Source organism: Micropterus salmoides, unplaced genomic scaffold, assembly GCF_014851395.1.
Source record: "Micropterus salmoides isolate LMB-PRFRI ecotype aquatic unplaced genomic scaffold, ASM1485139v1 Ms_hic_scaffold_1117, whole genome shotgun sequence".
NCBI lineage: Eukaryota > Metazoa > Chordata > Actinopteri > Centrarchiformes > Centrarchidae > Micropterus > Micropterus salmoides.
Window position 1 is genome coordinate 17,698 of NW_024040172.1, and position 17,769 is coordinate 35,466.

Consider the following 17,769-nt stretch of genomic DNA (forward strand, 5'->3'; position numbering starts at 1 on the left):
CGGTTTGTTTGTTTATTTTCCTATTGAGATGACTGAGTTGTTCTGACTTGTGTTTATATGTGTCTGTGCAGGGTTTGAGGACTGATGATAGTAGCAACGCTGGTCCCAGTCACCTACCATCATTCAAATAAGTGCTGGACTGTCAGGACAAAGCAGAACACCACTCCTTCCTCCAGCACAATAAAAGGGCCCTGTTGTCACTTTCGGATATTTACATCATGATTTATGGTAACAACGCCTTTAAATTGTGGCTCTGCTTTTGTGCATAAGGATGATGTCAACTTATGTCTTTTTATACACATTTATATCATATACAGTAGGCTATAGTATGAACAACAGTACAGTGACGCAGGGCTCTGCAGTGCAACTCTTTCACTCCCATATGCCCTTAAATGATTTACAAGCATAGTGGGTGAGTGAAGACTAAAACCTACTGTAAATGTTGTTATAATGTTAATGTTATATTATACTAATAGGCATTTATACTAGTTCCTCCTCCAGGTTGTGGTAGAGCCTTTGCAGTGGACAGATGTAGATTTGTAGAGGGCCACCAGGATGCCCTGACACCGCACACTGCTGCCACCTAAACACAAGTCCCACACATAAAACACCACACAATAAGGCTAAGTTGAAGGCACACCACCTGTAACAGAGTCTCATAAAAAGAATCCACATTTAATACCAGGACACAAAAATCAGCAGTTGATCAGGCAGGCAAAACAGCAGTGGCTATAACCCTCGACTAATGCAGTAAATCATCCACCCAGGTCTGACTCCACCTCATTCAAAGACCTGACTTTTAAGGCAACTCAGAGTATCAACCTCCACGGCCGTCTCCGTGGTGAACTCTAGAAAAAATAGGCCATGCAGTCTACAGGGTCTTGGCGACAGGTGGCTTAAAAGGCCTGTAATAAAAGCAATTTAAAAAGTGTTCACAAAAGCTAAAACAGTTATGCATCAGCCTTTAGGCATACCTTCCTAACTTGCTCCCTAGCCACACTGCAACACAATGCACAAAGAAAGATCCTGAGTGCTCCCTGAATATCAACTCTTCCTAAAGAGGCACTTGTCTCCAGTTGTGTGCCCGCTAATGGAAAGGTGGAGCTTCCAATGCACAAAATAAGAATACAAAATGAGACTTTTAAATGCTTTAGAAGCAGTTCTTTTCTTTTAAAGTTGAAAGCCTCATGTATTAGGTTACATGTGAGATGTTGTCTGTAAAGAGGGTGCAGCTGATTGGTACTAAAGGTGGGTGACCCGGGTAAAGTGGACAGATTGGAGCTGTGTACAGTTCACCCATGTATTTCAATATCCTTATGCACAAAAGCCGAGCCACAATTACAAGGTGTGGTTTACCATATTTTGTGATCTAAAAATCCGAAAGGGACAACAGGGCCCTTTTCTGGTGCTTGAGGAAGGAGTGGTGTTCTGCTTTGTCCTAACAGTCCAGCACTTACTCGGAGAGAGTGTGGTGATAGTGACTGGGACCAGCCTTGCTACTATCATCAGTCCTCAAACCCCGCACAGGCTCACAATGAAGACTGGACCCTGATCCTTCTCACAAGAGGCGTTACAATAACTATCACATTAGAAAGTAAACTCAGTTGCGCGTGTTTTTATTCCCCTGCAGCAAAGTCGCAGACATCAGCCCAAGGATCGGTATGTGATGTCACGTCACACAGAAGCGCTTCTGCCGGCTGCACATACAGGTCTGTGTGTGGCGGTGGTGTCACTTACTGATCCTTCAGAAAAGCTTGGGAAAATGGTTAACTTTTGTGTTGTTCCACTACTGAAACACTGACTGACAGGGAACAGACTGCACAACAAGTTAAACAAAATGAAAAGTATGTACAAATAAATACAAACACACACACACACACACACACACACACTAGATGACAATGCCATGGTGCCATGCAGAGTAAAGGAAAAAGAAGATATTTAATGGAATAAATAAATAGAGACAGACACATAATCAACAGAAATCAATCTGCCAGAAAAAAGCGGGGCAATCCAAATTTAAAAACTGATCTGGCAAATAAACATCAATAAATACTCCAGAACAAAAACTAACAATTAAGTCATATATCCATTTACACAACATAAAAAATGTTGTTTAAGCCCACAGGGTATCTGCAAAACTGTATTTTGCATGAAGCATGTTTCTGTGTGCTGATTTCACCTGTGTAACTAATATGTTTCCTAATATTGTTGAATGTCTTTTCCTATTTGTTCTGGACCAGTGTTCACCAGGAAAAAATCTTTTTTTGTTGGAGGAAAAGGAAAAGCCTAACAATAGTGACACTTGGCTTGCTTTGGTGTTGCAGTACACGTAGGGATCACTACAATGCACAAACTATTCATTCATAAAATAATCTCAAATATAATGCAGTCATAAATATATTCTATCCCAGAGTTCAAACATTAAGAATTTAATTATCTCAGTATCTGTGGATATAAATCCTTCTTTGATCCATTCCTGTCAAATCTTGACAGTGTCCCTGTGACTACCGTACAGTGTCATATTCCCATATGTTTTTATTTATTGTAAATGTAAATATTTGTTTATATCTTCTTTGTGTGTGTAGCATGATTTGGCTACAACTTGCAATTCACTGTGCAACCCTGTGTTGTAAAATCACAAATACGTGACTTGGATTCCTTCATGTGTTTCACAATCTCTAGTCCTCTCTATTCCTGTTGTTTACACATTGTTTGTACTGTAAATCTTCTGTTTAGTGACGAGTATAAGACCAAGAAACACTAACAAGAGATCAGCATTCATTTGTACAAATTAAACAGAAATATAATTTATAAATTAGTTTTAAACTGCAAGAGATAAAGAATTGAGGTGATCAGTGTTGCCTTATGTTAGAAGTCATTAGACAGTGTACGGTGGACAGTGTGGTCCAGCCCTGGCATGCCATGGTGGATCTGATGGTGGTGCATATGATGCTGGCTGGTGGTGGGACCATCATTCATCATCATATCATCCTCCTCCTCCGCCCTGTACCCCCCTGCCGCGTCCTGAGAATAGCTATGCTTCATCACCAGAATGCTCCTTCGACTTGCTGGTGTAGTGTGGTGGGAGAGGCGTGGAGACTGCTGGCTCGCCATCACTGGTGGCAACGCTGGCGGCGCAAGAACCCCCCCGTCTGCTGCAATGGTAGCATCCCTCATGCTCAGATTGCTGCGGCTACCATGGATGCTGCCATGCAAGCTCTCCTGACCGCAGTGGTGGTCGCGGATGCATTTGGAGGAGCAGCGGAGCTTGTGGAACTTCTCGAAGTCCTCAGCCAGGGCGGCGTCAGTCAGGTCACCGGATGGGGTGCGTCGCAGAGTGCAGAGCTCATAGTGAGGAGGCTCAAAACCAGGATGGAGGAGGGCAGGGTCAAAGTCATCTCTGTGGGTAAGTAAAGGGAGGAAGAGACACACAAAAACATCAACACACAGAATAAAGATACAGTAAATGTTCAGAAAAGCCCCCCAAAGCTCATAGTATTGCTCAAAGTGATTTTAAACCTTAACCAACCAGACACTGAGAAATATGTACATATCCTCTCAGTGTAAATATATTCACGTAAAGTATTTATTGTGCATTTTTATGAATGTGCAATTTGAGCCTGCATGCCTGTAATTCGTGCACTTATTCACTTTTTCACAAAACAAATGAGAATTTCCCTGTGCACTGGAATTATTCCAGTTTTCTAACTTTTTTTACTGACATTTAAATATGGGAATCCTGATTAGGGTTGGAGTTAAACAGCCAAAATTCTGCTTGTCGAAACAGTATGTTTTCCAACCCCTTTACAATCATTGTTTGTCACTGCTCTGTGAGATTTTTCTGACTCAAAATTGTGCTTTAAAATGGCATTAATTCTACTCAATCATTTACCCAATGTCAACTAAATTAATTTGGCCTTTACAGTGTTACGCTGACAACTGTGGCCTACTGCAGATGGAAAGGAAGTTGATGAGAAAACTAAAACAAAGAGGCTAAAAGAGGCTATTACAAACTACACTAAACAAAATTACACTGAACAAAATTATAAACGCAACATTTATTTTTTTTGCCCCCATTCATCATGAGCTGAACTCAAATCTGTAAAAATCTGTGTTAGTGAGCACTTCTCCTTTGCAGAGATAATCCATCACACTCACAGTTGTGGCACATTTTCGAGTGGCCTTTTATTGTGGCCAGCCTAAGGCCTTTTATTGTGGCCAGCCTAAGGCCTTTTATTGTGGCCAGCCTAAGGCACACCTGTGAGGTGGATGGATTATCTTGGCAAAGGAAAAGTTCTCACTAACACAGATTTTGACAGATTTGTGAATAATATTCGAGAGAAATAGGCCTTTTGTGTACATAGAGAAAGTCTTAGAACTTTGAGTTCAGCTCATGAATGGGGGCAAAAAAAAGTATTGCGTTGATAATTTTGTTCAGTATAGTTGGTCACTCCAAGCGACTTTCACATTACACGTGATCCTCGATTAGTGCGGCATGTAATTCACCCAACTGTCTTGAGTACCTTGCCAAAAATGTTTAATTTTGAAATGAGAAAATGTTTGCGAATTTTATCATGTTATGGTTCGTTTGTTTTTCCCTTTTGTCTCCCTCACCTGCGGATGATGTATTTCTTGCGAGGCTGTTTGATCTGGATGATGACAGAGATGATAAGCAGAATGATAACCAGGCCACAGGTTACACCAATGATAGTGAGGTTAGTGTGATCCAGCGTGTCCAGGATACTGGCTTTCCTCTTCTCTAGTTAGGGAGATAACATGGCAAAGAATGAGTCTATGTTCATCCACAGCCAATAGATGGCTTCTCAGCCTTTGTGTCAGGGTACCTTTGCAGTGATTCTCGTCCCATGGGTAAACACAGTTCTGGATACCGTTGCAGACTAGGGTGTTGTTGATGCACATGTTGCTATGGCAAAAGAAAGTGTCTCCTTCACACGGAGCTGAAAAAACAAAACAAAAAAGGGAGTCATGCAGCTGGTGTACCCAGTAGACTGAAAACAACCACATTTCAAACAGTGACAACCCAGACTTAAAGGGTTAAGGCTTAAATAGTCTCATTTCTGTTTACCTCACTGTCATTGTTAATATTACCACCAGATGGGCCAAAGTAATAACTTTTCTAATGAATGTGAATTTACAGCAGCATTGATTTAGTTTATGTATTAAGGGCAACAATTTGAAAACAAAATGTAGTATCACTTAACATATTATGGAGAACATGTTAGTGAACTGCCAAGTTTGCATATCCAGGAGAAACAGAGCAACATGAGCATTCACTTGGGAGTCATTTTGATATCTGCCGAATGGGAAGTCCAAGAGTCATTATGCATTTAGCTCTGCTTTGGTCATGTCCAGAGGGAAATAATAAATAATGACTCTTTAGCTGCTAAATGCTCCTCTATGTTCACCAGCTTGTTGTTACCTCTGTCATTTGGTGCTGCTCAGGTGACGTAGGCTACGCACTGCAGGCCTTAATGCTCAATTCCCAATTTCTTTTCCCAGATCCGATTCTAATTTTCACGAGAGAGTCCCGTATTTCATTGTTCTCTCCCGAATAATGACAAGTGTTCACAACCTTCTGGCTGTTTAATAATAGCTTTTTGTGGAGCTTTTTCCTTCACCGCCGCGCTGTCTTCAGCAGAAATGTGACAACAGCTGCTCTAGAGTGACATCAAAGTTGCATCAATTCCGACCTGAGTGGCGCGAGTCAGGTCGCATTTAAAAAGATCCAATCTGTATCGGATTTGGACCACATGTGGAAGTGGCCCAATTCCGAACTGGAAAAGATCAGATTCCATGTGACTTGGCCTGTTCACACTGGCATAAAAAGATCAAATCTGAGTCACATATGGGCAAAAAAATCAGATTTGGGTCACATTGGCCTGCAGTCTGAACTTTAGAGGTCCTACAACCTCCAAATACGACTCATCTGAGCGTATCCTAAAATAGCGCCCCTACCGGTGGCATTTGTACATGTCTTCCAAAACGGCAATTGGTTGAAGATACTGGAAGATGTTTCGTCCCTCATCCAAAGGACTTCTTCAGTTCTCTTCTTCAGTAATGGGTAAAAAGCAGCTGACTTACTATCCTTCTACCCAACTCACAACCATCGGAGTACAACTAAATGGACACATGTAATTTATTTTACCGGACCCTCTTGGGCCTCAGACCCACCTGCCATAGTCTCAACACATCCTGTGGGAAACACTGATTAAAAATCACATTTTGACAATTTAATTTATGCAATGGTAAAAAAAAAAAAGGCAAACATTTGAATGTACTTGACAAACCTCTTCACATCACAATTAGACATTTGATCCATTGATAAAACAAAGATTCACAAACAGAGATTCACTCACGTTCATGGAAGGTTGTGAAGAGGATCTTGAATCTGCTCTTCCTGCTCCCCTCGTCTGCCCACAGTCTCACCACGCCTACAGAGGACGCCAGCATGACATCGTTGGCCACCGTGGAGCAGAATTTATTCTTCAGGTGCTCGACCGAACTGCTGCCGTCGTAGATGGCAACAAAGTTACGTTTGCACTCATTGGAGTTGTGCATCTCATATTCTAGAAAACGCATGTAGATCTGTGGGTAAAAAGTTGAGTACAATCAAGAAAAGGTGCAGTGAATGTTTGATGACATTTACTCCTCCACAATTATTTCCTTCTATTGCTTTTTAAAGAGACAGACCACATTTTAGTGAAGAAAGATGTAAACACCAAACTGATGCTATTTAAATCATTAGCTTTTTTTGGCTTATGCTAACATTCAGTTATGTAATGTAATTAAGTTGCTCTACATTCACTCAAGTTCTTGTAACATACAGTACATATTTTAGTTACTTGTACATTACATAACTTATTAGATTTTGTGCTACTTTATACTTCTACTCCACTACACTGCAGAGGAAAATATTGTACTTTTAAGTTCATAACATATGATGCAATGTTATAGAAAAACTACCAAACAGTATAAAAAGCTGTCAAAGTAAACTCCACCTTCACAACACTGAAGTGCTTCTTACATGTTATTCTGTCACTAGTAATATTCCAGTAGTATGTGAATAACAATATAACTAATAATAATCTTAATTTTAAGAGACCAATTTTTACTTTTCATACATAAAAGAACATTTTGCCTCCAAAACTTATGTACTGCATTAAACACACTGACTGAAATGTTAACTGAATTGCCTTAGTGAGTTCAAAAAACTGGATATCCGATAATTTCCTTCAGTTAAACTCAGATAAAACAGAGATCCTCATCATTGGCCCCAAGCATTTGACAAAACATATTATGCCGTTCACAGATTGCCTTGGTTTATCAGATCAAATCAAGCCAGTGGCGAGGAATCTTGGTGTCGGGTTTGACAGTGATTTATGTTTAGAGCATCACACCACAAAGCTGGTGCAATCTTGTTTTTATTATCTTAGAAACATTTCTAAAAATCCGACCTTTTTTAATTTTTAAAGATACTGAGACCATTTTACACGCTTTTATTTCTTCACGTTTGGACTATTGTAACAGTCTCTTTTCCTGCCTGAATCGAAAATCTATTGATCGGCTACAGTATGTTCAGAATTCAGCTGTCAGGCTTTTAACTAGAACCAAGAAACTTGAGCATATCACTCCTGTTTTGGCCTCGTTACATTGGCTCCCAGTATGTTTTAGAATTGATTTTAAGATTTTACTGATTACATTTAAGGCTTTGCATGGTCTCGCCCCTTGCTATACTACTAGTACCCTATATCCTCAAGTAAGGGGCTTTTAGTGGTCCCAGAGACCCGGCTGAAACTGAGAGGGGACAGAGCCTTTGCAGTTAGGGCACTGAGGGTCTGGAACAATCTACCTGAGGAAATTAGGTCAGCTGAATCAGTAAACTCTTTTAAATCCCTTGTTATAACATACTTTTATCAAAGAGCATTCCCTGATTTTACCTGATTTTGTTTGAAGTATATTTTAGTGACTTTTGTTTTTTGTATTGTTTTATATATGTTTTTATGTTATAATTTCTTCATGTTAAGCAACGTTTGGTTTTAAAAGTGCTCTATAAATAATATTATTATTATTATTATTACTTTTACTTGAGTAAAATGTCAGTACTTGAGCGTTTTAGCTAAACATTAGCATTACCTGTCAATGAAAATTAGAACTGAATGGGTAATCAAACTTTTTATGAAACAGTAGCCACAGTAGGAAAAATGTAGGTACACACAATGTATGTTAAAGATATAGCGTTGGGTCTACTCTCTCTACAAGCAAACGAGCAGTGGCAGGAAACCCCCCCTGAAGTTTTTGTTCTTTGTTAAAAAGTTGAACATTTGTGTAAAATTGTGAAAATAGACTTGCTTGCATGCCATAGTAGGTTTTGGTGTAACTTCCTGAAAATTACATTCATTTCATACGCAAATAAGTGCAAACTGCAAGTGACAAACAGCTACATGTAACACCACCACCGGTTTGACATATACAGACCCTAGCTCTTGGTGGAGCCTTGATGTACCACCTGCAGTCTACAGCCTCGGTCTGCAGCGCCCGGCCCTCTCCGGCTATCTGTGTGGATTCTACAAAGCCTTCTGGACCGCTCAGCTCAAACTCACAAACTGTGGATAACAACAGGTTTCTGTTAAAGTAATACTAGATTTGGTGGTAGATACCTAGTATTTGACTAACTGTAAAAATGTAGTAACAGTTTGGGCCGTATTATCCCTTCAACAAAAATGAGGGCTCAGACATAAATAAATATAGGTAATCATTTGTATGAACAAATATGTGATTCAGTTAGCAGTATTACATTTAAACAAAGCTCCTGACCTGTAGCAGGTCTAATATTATGTTGTGACATAAAATCACAAGTTGAATACTCACATGGCAGAGCCGGCAGTTCCCCGAGGTCTTTGAACTCAGGATCTAAAAGCAGAACATAATATTGTTAGAAACTAATAAATCTTTGTAACATGTACTCAAGCCTTTCCACAATTAGGGGCCACATTTCAAAATGGGCTGCAAGACAAAGTCCCACATTAACACAAATTCCAACACTACATACATCAACCCCACAAAATACAATTCATGTTGTTAACAGAGATGAGCTTCAAATATGTTCTTTTTAAAATTGATTTTAACCTGGATATTTATAAGTGGATGTTGTTGTAGATCCTGTAATTGTCGATGTTTAGTATTTTTTAATCAGTGTGCTTGCACTTTTATCACTTTCAGTGGCAGAAGCTGGTCATTTCAGCCATTTATCATCACTTTTAGCGATCGACTTTGACTTCTCTGCTCACTTGCAAGCTAGTTTTCACCAACCACCACCTCCCCTTTATTAAGACGAGTGTGTGCCCTTTCACAGACCCTCATTTAACATTTGCTTTTTTATTAAGCACAACCACAATCTTTATTGTGACTGGACACTAAAAATACAACAAAATCAGCCTGACACAAATGTATAACCTTATCTGTTATCTTATTTTTCTACTAAATGCACACACCTGGTCATCAAATAATAATTTCTATTTTAGTACTTCCTAGTACTAGTACACATGATTGAGAATCACATATGTAGATACTACACAATCCATCTGATCCACTTGCTGAGTTGGTTGGACAGTTTTGCGCAGATTGGTAAACTCATCTAAACCTCATCTGAAGCAATTGAAACGTGTGCATGCAATATTCACTGCAACAAATGTGGTCTAGGAAAAGGTTAGAGATTCAAAAAAAATGTATTACAAAGGGGAAAAAAAACTTAATACCACAAAATAACAATGACAATATTAAAGACATATTTCAAAACACAACACAGCTGGTCAAGGTTTCCATAATCTATGTGCTAGAACATTGCTCTGCCCTCATTTAAACTCTCCTGAAACCCCGATGCCCTTCACCAAAGAAAAAAAACACACACTTAGCATTAGACAGGGAAGAGAAATTGTGTTCTAAACCTTTGTGCTGATGAATCAACGTGCTAGGTGGATTATAAATCCTGATATATCAGCTTAGTTCGGGAGAGATTAGGCTCCACCAGCAGCGACGACGTGGTGATAAAAACATCATTTCTTTTCAAACTTCTCCTGGAAGTACCAGGTTCAATATTAACCACGTACAGGAAAAATGTGTTTTAAAGGACGCAGTGTGGAGTGGAGAGTAAGGATTTATTAAATGCAGTTTATTTTAAAACCATAGTTTCTCTCAAAATATTTGTATCGTTGATCGTTGTTGTGATGTAAGATGTGCAGGTGATGGTTGAGGCTCAAATAAACAAGGACTGTTATTAATCCTCTCATGTTTCCCACCCCTGCTTCATGTCTGCTTTAGACATGTCCAGATTATTCAGATTCATTCCTCTGTGTGTGTGTGTGCGTGTGTGTGTTGCAATGCTGCATTTCCAGAGGCTTTATACCTAATATGAGAAAAGAAAATGTAAATATGAGATGAAGGCAAGATTTAGAATGTTTTATGTAAAACCTCTCATAATATTATTCAGTTTGAAAATGTTTGGTACACACAAGAACACTGACTATTAATACAACATATAAATTTACTTAACTACCATGGAATCAAATAACATAATTGATATGATATTTCACTATTGGATGTTTAATTTTCCACTTTTCCACTGATATGTCTAAAGATCTTAAATCTCCAGAATTTCTGAGAATGCACTTTGATAAAGGATGAGACTGAATTATGTATATTGACTAGGCCTATGTATGGCAATTAATTTAAACTCCCAATAACAGTTTACTTGGGGACAAGCTATTAAAATTGTTAAGACCTTATATTATTATGTTATTGCCGTTATGTGGCTAAACAGTTTCCTATTTACACACCCAGCAGATATTAGCAACATTAGCCTTAGAATTTGTCTACCTGATGAATGTAAGCCAACTCCTGAGAAAATAAGGAGCAAAGTTAATCGGGGGACATCAGATAAGGATGAGGCACAGCTTCAGCAGATATATGATTACATTACTAAAGCAACAATGAGGCTGCATACATGAATAACAGGTATTAAAGATACCCTGTGGTCCCCTTTATTGGCACTGTGGAACAATTAATTAGTGAGTGGGTCCCTGTTTTGTTTGCCCAAAGCATGCACACTGAATGTAAACTTAATCTTTGTTTGTTTTTAAGAAAACTCCATGGGGCACCTTTAAGTTTGTTAAATAACTTGCACACACACATAAAAGTCAGCATTATGTATTACTGTGGTTGCAGAATGTGTCTGCAATGTTCCACTGCCCTGCTAACCAGCCTACATTAAATGCATTTTGCTATAATTTGCAGAGCCCCAAATTACCTAAAAGGTGATTTTCTTTTATCTTGCATGCACAACATATTAACTTACGCTGACAACGTATTATCTTGTGCACACACTTGTGTGAGTAGTTTTTCTGTACAGTGTTAAACCCCAAAATGTGCTCATGGTCTTTCACAGTGCTCACAACTACATAAAGAAATCCATAAAAAGTAAAATTATAAATCCTCCTTATATGGCTATAACATGCTTAAATACAAAAGGCATCAAAGTGAAAGTGAATTTAGTATGCATTTACCCTTTTTAAAAATTGCACTTTTTTTTAAATGTGTCTAAGCACGAATGCATGTGGGTAAATTAATTCTCCCCTGCCACCGGTGATGAGTGGAGTAAGACAGGAGATTAGCATTTGGCACGGGAGACTCATTACATTTGATGTAAACAGACAGAAAACAGCTTAATGAAAAGTAATGAAATAAGGGAAAGGGATGGTTCATGTTTTGGGGACAGGCGCTTGTCCAAGTGGTTCTGTTTCTGAAAATGTATACAATTACGTATGCTTAGTAAGTTGTTAACACTTGGTGTTGGTAAGGTACTGTAAAATGTTGTGAAATAATACAGAAACTGTGCAAGAAAAAAAGCACTGGGCCCCGACACAAACAACCTCAGCCCCCAAGCAACTTAAAAACTAGAGTGCGTGGGAAGGACTCACAGGACTGTAGTCTAAAATTGGGACATCCTTTGCAAAATCAAAATGTAATGTACAGAGTCTTAATCATGTTTTAAGAAAGAAAGAAAGAAAGATGGCTGAAGGACAGAGGGATGCAGATTAATCTTTGCCCCTCGTCAGTGTAGGTGGCCTATAAAATCTGCTGTTAATAAAGCCTCTGCCTCGGACTCCCTTAAGCTGCTACTGCGGCTCAGCGCTGACAAGCTGTATTCCCCTGAAGACAAGCTTTCATTAACTGTGTGTGTGCGTGTAACTGAGGGAACAAGTGTCTGTGTGTGTGTGTGTGTGTGTGTGTTTATATATATGTGTGTGTTTGAATAAATGCTCCCCTTCCCTTGTCAGCTGCAGCTGGTGTGCCTGCACTACAAATGGAAATGAGAGTATATATTCCCTGCAGCGTACAGTATTAAAGTTGCAATATGAAACTTCTTGACATGTCATGCAAAATAAAAAACAGCTTATATGGTACACTGCCCCACGTCTTTTAATACAATTTAAATATTACAGGGTTTTTCTGTAGTATTGGTCTTATTCAAGTGCATATAACACTGTGGATAATGTGTGTTTTAATTGGTCGTTTTGGCTACCCTAATGGGGCAAAGACAGAGAGGGAGAGACTGTGTAAAAACGGTAGCCAGTTTTGGCATGTGGCAGCCAACAATGTTAAACTCACAGCAGGGTGGTGGATTGGGAAAGTGCCAAGGAAAGGAGTCGAAGGCTTAGAGCCGTAGTAATACTCTAAATATCATCGCCCCCCCCCCAGCCAGCCAGAGCTGCAGCTGGGATGATACAAGAACAACAATATAGCAGAAGTATTTCCATGCTTTTGCCACACTCCCAAAAGGAAGTGACACCTCTTTTGCTTCCTAAATGCTGTTTACTTCAGTGAAAAAAAGCAAAGCTGGCATAAGGGGTGTCTCCTTTATGGCAGTAGTGCGGGGTCTCTGTTTAAAATGGCTATAGAGCGACGTACGGTCAAGTCGAGTCAACAAAACATCAGACTTTTACATAAGACAGTTGTTTGTTTCCTGTTTTTTTTTAAAGCATGACAGTCATTTCTTAACCTTAACCAAGTGTTTATTATTGCAATTATGATGACAAGGCTCCCATAACTTTAACAAGAGTAATTTAAACCCAAATCCTGATCTTTCCCGGAACCTAACCAAGTCGTGTTTGTGCCTTAAACTAACCAAACCTTAACCAAAGCATCGTCACATCATAAAACAGATTTATTTTTAAAACAAGTGAGTGTTGTTTGAAGTGGCAACAAATTCAACACTCCTTATTCTGAATCAAACCAGTTCCTGACACGCCTGCTTTTTTTTCAGCGATTCAAATAAAAGTTAATTATTATTTATTATTCATTTTTACCTCTGCCAAGAAGGCTATGTTTTGGGTGCCATGAAAACATAGGACTGACACCGGTGTCTAGGGCAAAATGAAAGTTGTAATTAAATGGTGTGCCGCAACTAAACATAAAACAGCTGCCTCAAACATCACTGTAGAAACAAATGCAGCAGGTAAATTGACAAACATAGCCAGACACATCAATGACATAACTAAATAGATTTGGTTGTTGTTTTTTCAGGTTTATCCTTTAATTTGTTTCCTGTCTGTAGTGGTTGCGCTTGCAGATTTGCATATCACAAAAAACTGGACTATTGGCCTTAGCGGAGGTCTGCGCCCTCTAAGTGCCCTTCTAGTTTAAAATAAATGAATTAGGAGTAAATGAAATGGCAGTTCAGACTGATTATCAGGCCACCTAGCCACTGGAATTTTGATGCAAATTTCACAAAATCAGAACAGATTCTGAAACCGAATTACTGATTATGATTTTGAAAAATGCTTTTCAGATGGATCTTTACATTCCTTCATGAATTTGTTCCTCCATAATTATGATTATGTGACAATAGAACAAATTGGACACACTACTTTCCTTTCTCTTGCACTTAACAGCTCTGGCTAGGTTTGGGTAAGGTTAAGTTATGATAAAGCTTTGGTTTAGAGTGAAAGAAGCACTAATTGTTTTCTCCCATTAGGTGCTGGGCAGGTAGCGCACAGTGGGTTTTTTGCATGTTGATGCTGGAAGCAAGGTTGCAAAACTTAAACAATGGAGGAGGGAAGGGTGAGTGCAGAATCAGGTGATAATTCTTAGGGTCATATCATGCATTTTTAATATATAAATATTGATTAGTGCAGCTTATATGATATGCAGCCCGCTCATTCAGATTTACTCACCTTGTGTGAAGTTATACCGGGCAGCGAAACCAATGGCCTCCAGTTCACTATCAGCCACAAACTTGATGTAGAGGTATCTCCCACTGGAGCGGACATATGCTGGGATTTCCTGCCCACAGTAGCGACCGATGATGGGCGAGAAACCAAAGGGCCCATCACGGACCTCGATGTGGTCAAACTTACACTCCCAGGATGGCTCTATGGAATACTTCTCATCAAAGAATAAGTCGACGCACTGTCGGGGAGAGGCTGGAGCAGGAAGAGAGGTTAAGAGAAGGTGAGATTAAGGAGGGCTGGAAAGTCAGTGAGAGGCTAAAAAGAAAGAAGATGAACGCCTCACCTTCTATGATGTAGACACATTCCTTCTCAGGTGGGTATTTCTCAGGGTAGTTGGGTGAGGTGAAATACCCTCCTTCAGGCTCCTTAACCCAGGTCCCACACTCCCCAGCTGGCGTCACACCTGAGTTGTTCTTCACTGGAAACGCAGGTAGACAGTGCACAAACAGATAGACAGACAGATTAAAGTGTTTAGCTCACCACATGTTGGACAGCTGATTTTATTTATCATCTCTTCCTCTTATATGTCTGAAAATGCAATTTAGAATATAAAGTGTATACTGGTTGTTGTATGGACTGTACTTTATGTCATATTAGAGACAGTAAATATAACTTTCTGTACATTTAAGTTGAGTTTGTTTAATCATGTTGCTGTGCTTGTCAGCATCAAAAAGCTAAATCAATTTCCTAATTTTTACTGTGGAAGATTACACACATAATCAATCCAGCCATTACTCATTTTGACACTTTAAATCACAAAGAGGAAAGATTATTATTTTTTATCATCTAGTAATGTACTTCCAAGTTGAAAGATGATGAATCGGCTGTCGTTCTACCCAATCTCGTTTTCTGGCTTTGTTAGAATATACCAAACTTGCCGATTAGTTAGAGTTTGATCTTACTAGATTGGATAACAGTACTTTGGATTAGACAAAGTGCAGTGATCTCACTCACACTAGGCATAGTTCTGAGCTAGGACTGCAACTAATGATTCATTTTTATTATTTTGTTTTAAGTCGATTAGTCTATAAAATGACATGGTGACATCTCTAATGATGCAGCCTACTTTGTCTGACATTGTTGAGTAATAACTGATTTAATTGCTCACGAATGAACTGGTCAGAGTAACGGATTAATCAACTCTAATCTGAACCACATTCATCTTTGTTTTCATAGTAAGCAATGCAACACACTGATTTATATGAACCACAATGAACACCGGAAGTCATGGTTAAAAGTGAAGAATGAAGGGTGACTCAGGATGTGATATGATACCTTGAGCTTTTGTTTTGGTGGCAGAGGTGCCTGACAGCTCAGGTGAGATGAGGCTTGCTGCTAAAGCTGAGAGAAGAGCAGAGGTGAAACATTATGATGTTTTTTGCAACTTGTCATCAGATGGTGATAATTGGCCTAAACAAAAAAAAAAAGAAAAGAAACAAAGCTGGAATAAATACCAGAAGGGAGAAACTAACAATATAGTCTACAGCATTATAAACCAGGGTGGTTATGATTTTTCAATAAGTGTGATGTGTCTACCGATTATGAAATATAAATACAGCTGTAAACTTACCGATGTGAAGCAGAAGTTTGTGCACCATTTCTGTTCCCTGGGGTGCTCTGTCTGATGAAATATTGCCATTAAATTGTCCTGACTACAACACGGACGTCTATGCTCACGTCCCGTTATTGGGGGGTGGGGTGGGGGGAATATTCTTCAGCCCATCAGTTCCTCACAAAATGCGCCAAATCCGATAGCAAAGTTCGACATTTTCGCTCCTCTCTTTCCGTGTGTCTCCGCAAGAGCTCAAAGGATTAGGCTCCCGTCCGCCACAAACCTTCACAATTTTTGCTCCACCTTTAGGCTGCATTAATCCTCTCACAAGATATACGGCCATTGACAAAGCTGCGCCCGTGTAAAGCGGCCAAGGCAACTGACAACTGCCTGTGCGTGCGTGCGTGCGTGCGTGCGCCCGCGGATCATTAGTCCCTATTCACCCCTCAACACAGCACTATTATCAAAGATACAATTTTTCAAAATCCAATATTTTCGAAATGCTATTTAATTTATTTTAATTTATTTTTAGATGATTGTTAAAGTTTTAAGTAGCCTAAATCAAGAATGCATTAATCATGGACTGAATAAAAGATTTTAATCTCCTTGGACTGAATGTACAGTGGTTGTGCTTCAGTGGTGTAAAAAAACTTAGGCAACTAAATTGTTACCGAAGATTCTTTACTTTCTTACTTCAGGTACAGTATGTGCAATGAGAAAACTTCTGTTTTGAATTGGTGCCACATTAATAAAACTGAACTGAATGCATCGTTACTGGCAACAAATAGGAGGCAGCATTTCACCTCCTTTCTCCTCCTCATCCTCCCCTCAGTCAGGCTACTCTTTCTGCTCTTCTTTTCTAATCACAGAGTTTATCATTATAATAACCTCATAAAAGCTTGACTCACTATTGCAGCTCAAGGCACAGGTGGTATTACTACATGGGGTGGGCCAGGGCCAGCTGGTTAGCATGCTAACTTCAGTAGATATACATACATACATCTTCAACATGATATCAGAGCTATTATGTCTTTAAATTTTGTTTATGTAAGTTAATTTTTTTATGTTTTAAAATGTATTTCTGGCCAAATCTTACACATTGTATCTTTAAGTAAAAGTAGCAATAGGCTACAATGTAAAGGAAGAAGACCAGCACTACAGGGGATGAGGAGAAAAAGTCAAATGCAACAACATTGTGATCCCATAAGTGTCTGGAGTTTCACATCCCTGTGTTTTTAAACCCAAGAACACAGTGAGACAGATCCTGGTCCACCCTAAAGACCGCACACCCAAAAACAAGAAAACAATGGAGTGTATGTGGTCCAATGCACAGACCTGTATATTGGGGAAACTAAAGCCTAGTTCACACTACACGATTTTTAGCTCGATTTGCCACTTGGCGAGCTCGAGCTTTGATCGGGGGTAAATCAGCGGTTGATTGGCGGTCGCCAGTCGTTGTGTGTGAACTACTCAATGACGCATTTCTGACACATCGCTGACGTCTGCCAGATATCTAGCATGCCAAATATTTGGCAGAGTTGACTGGCCGACTCCTCAGGTCAAGAGTCAGCAGTTTATTTACATCTGAAGGACAGAGGACGTTTGAGGACCACCAAGTGCACATTTTAGACGGAGAGGATGGATGGTTTGAAAGAGGTGTCAAAGAAGCCATCTATACCCCGGTTGAGAAGCTGTGGCTAAACAGGGGAGGGGGTCTACGCCACCACTTATCCCCCACTTACAATGCTGTCCTTTCATCACTTCCAAGGAAACTGACCAAGCATTTCCTCTTGGCCTCACGTGAAGATGCCAACGATGGTCGTTCAGACGCGGCCACGGGTGGTTCTAACGACCATAACAACTGTCGTACCACAGCCAGGAGCACTAACAAACCAGCAGGATCGATGA

General features: G+C 39.6%; 1 protein-coding gene across 1 annotated transcript; it reads right to left on the minus strand.

Annotated features, from left to right (window-relative positions):
- Window positions 1–1,922: 1,922 nt before the first annotated feature.
- LOC119898432 (neuropilin and tolloid-like protein 1) lies at window positions 1,923–17,125 on the minus strand. The gene is made up of 10 exons (XM_038712606.1): window positions 15,880–17,125; window positions 15,585–15,650; window positions 14,593–14,727; window positions 14,253–14,501; window positions 8,893–8,934; window positions 8,500–8,627; window positions 6,381–6,609; window positions 4,848–4,961; window positions 4,618–4,762; window positions 1,923–3,403 (listed from the first exon to the last, which is right to left on the minus strand). Exons 1-10 carry the CDS (start codon window positions 15,905–15,907, stop codon window positions 2,872–2,874), a joined length of 1,668 nt encoding a protein of 555 aa, XP_038568534.1. The 5' UTR covers window positions 15,908–17,125; the 3' UTR covers window positions 1,923–2,871.
- Between the last annotated feature and the right edge of the window lie 644 nt (window positions 17,126–17,769).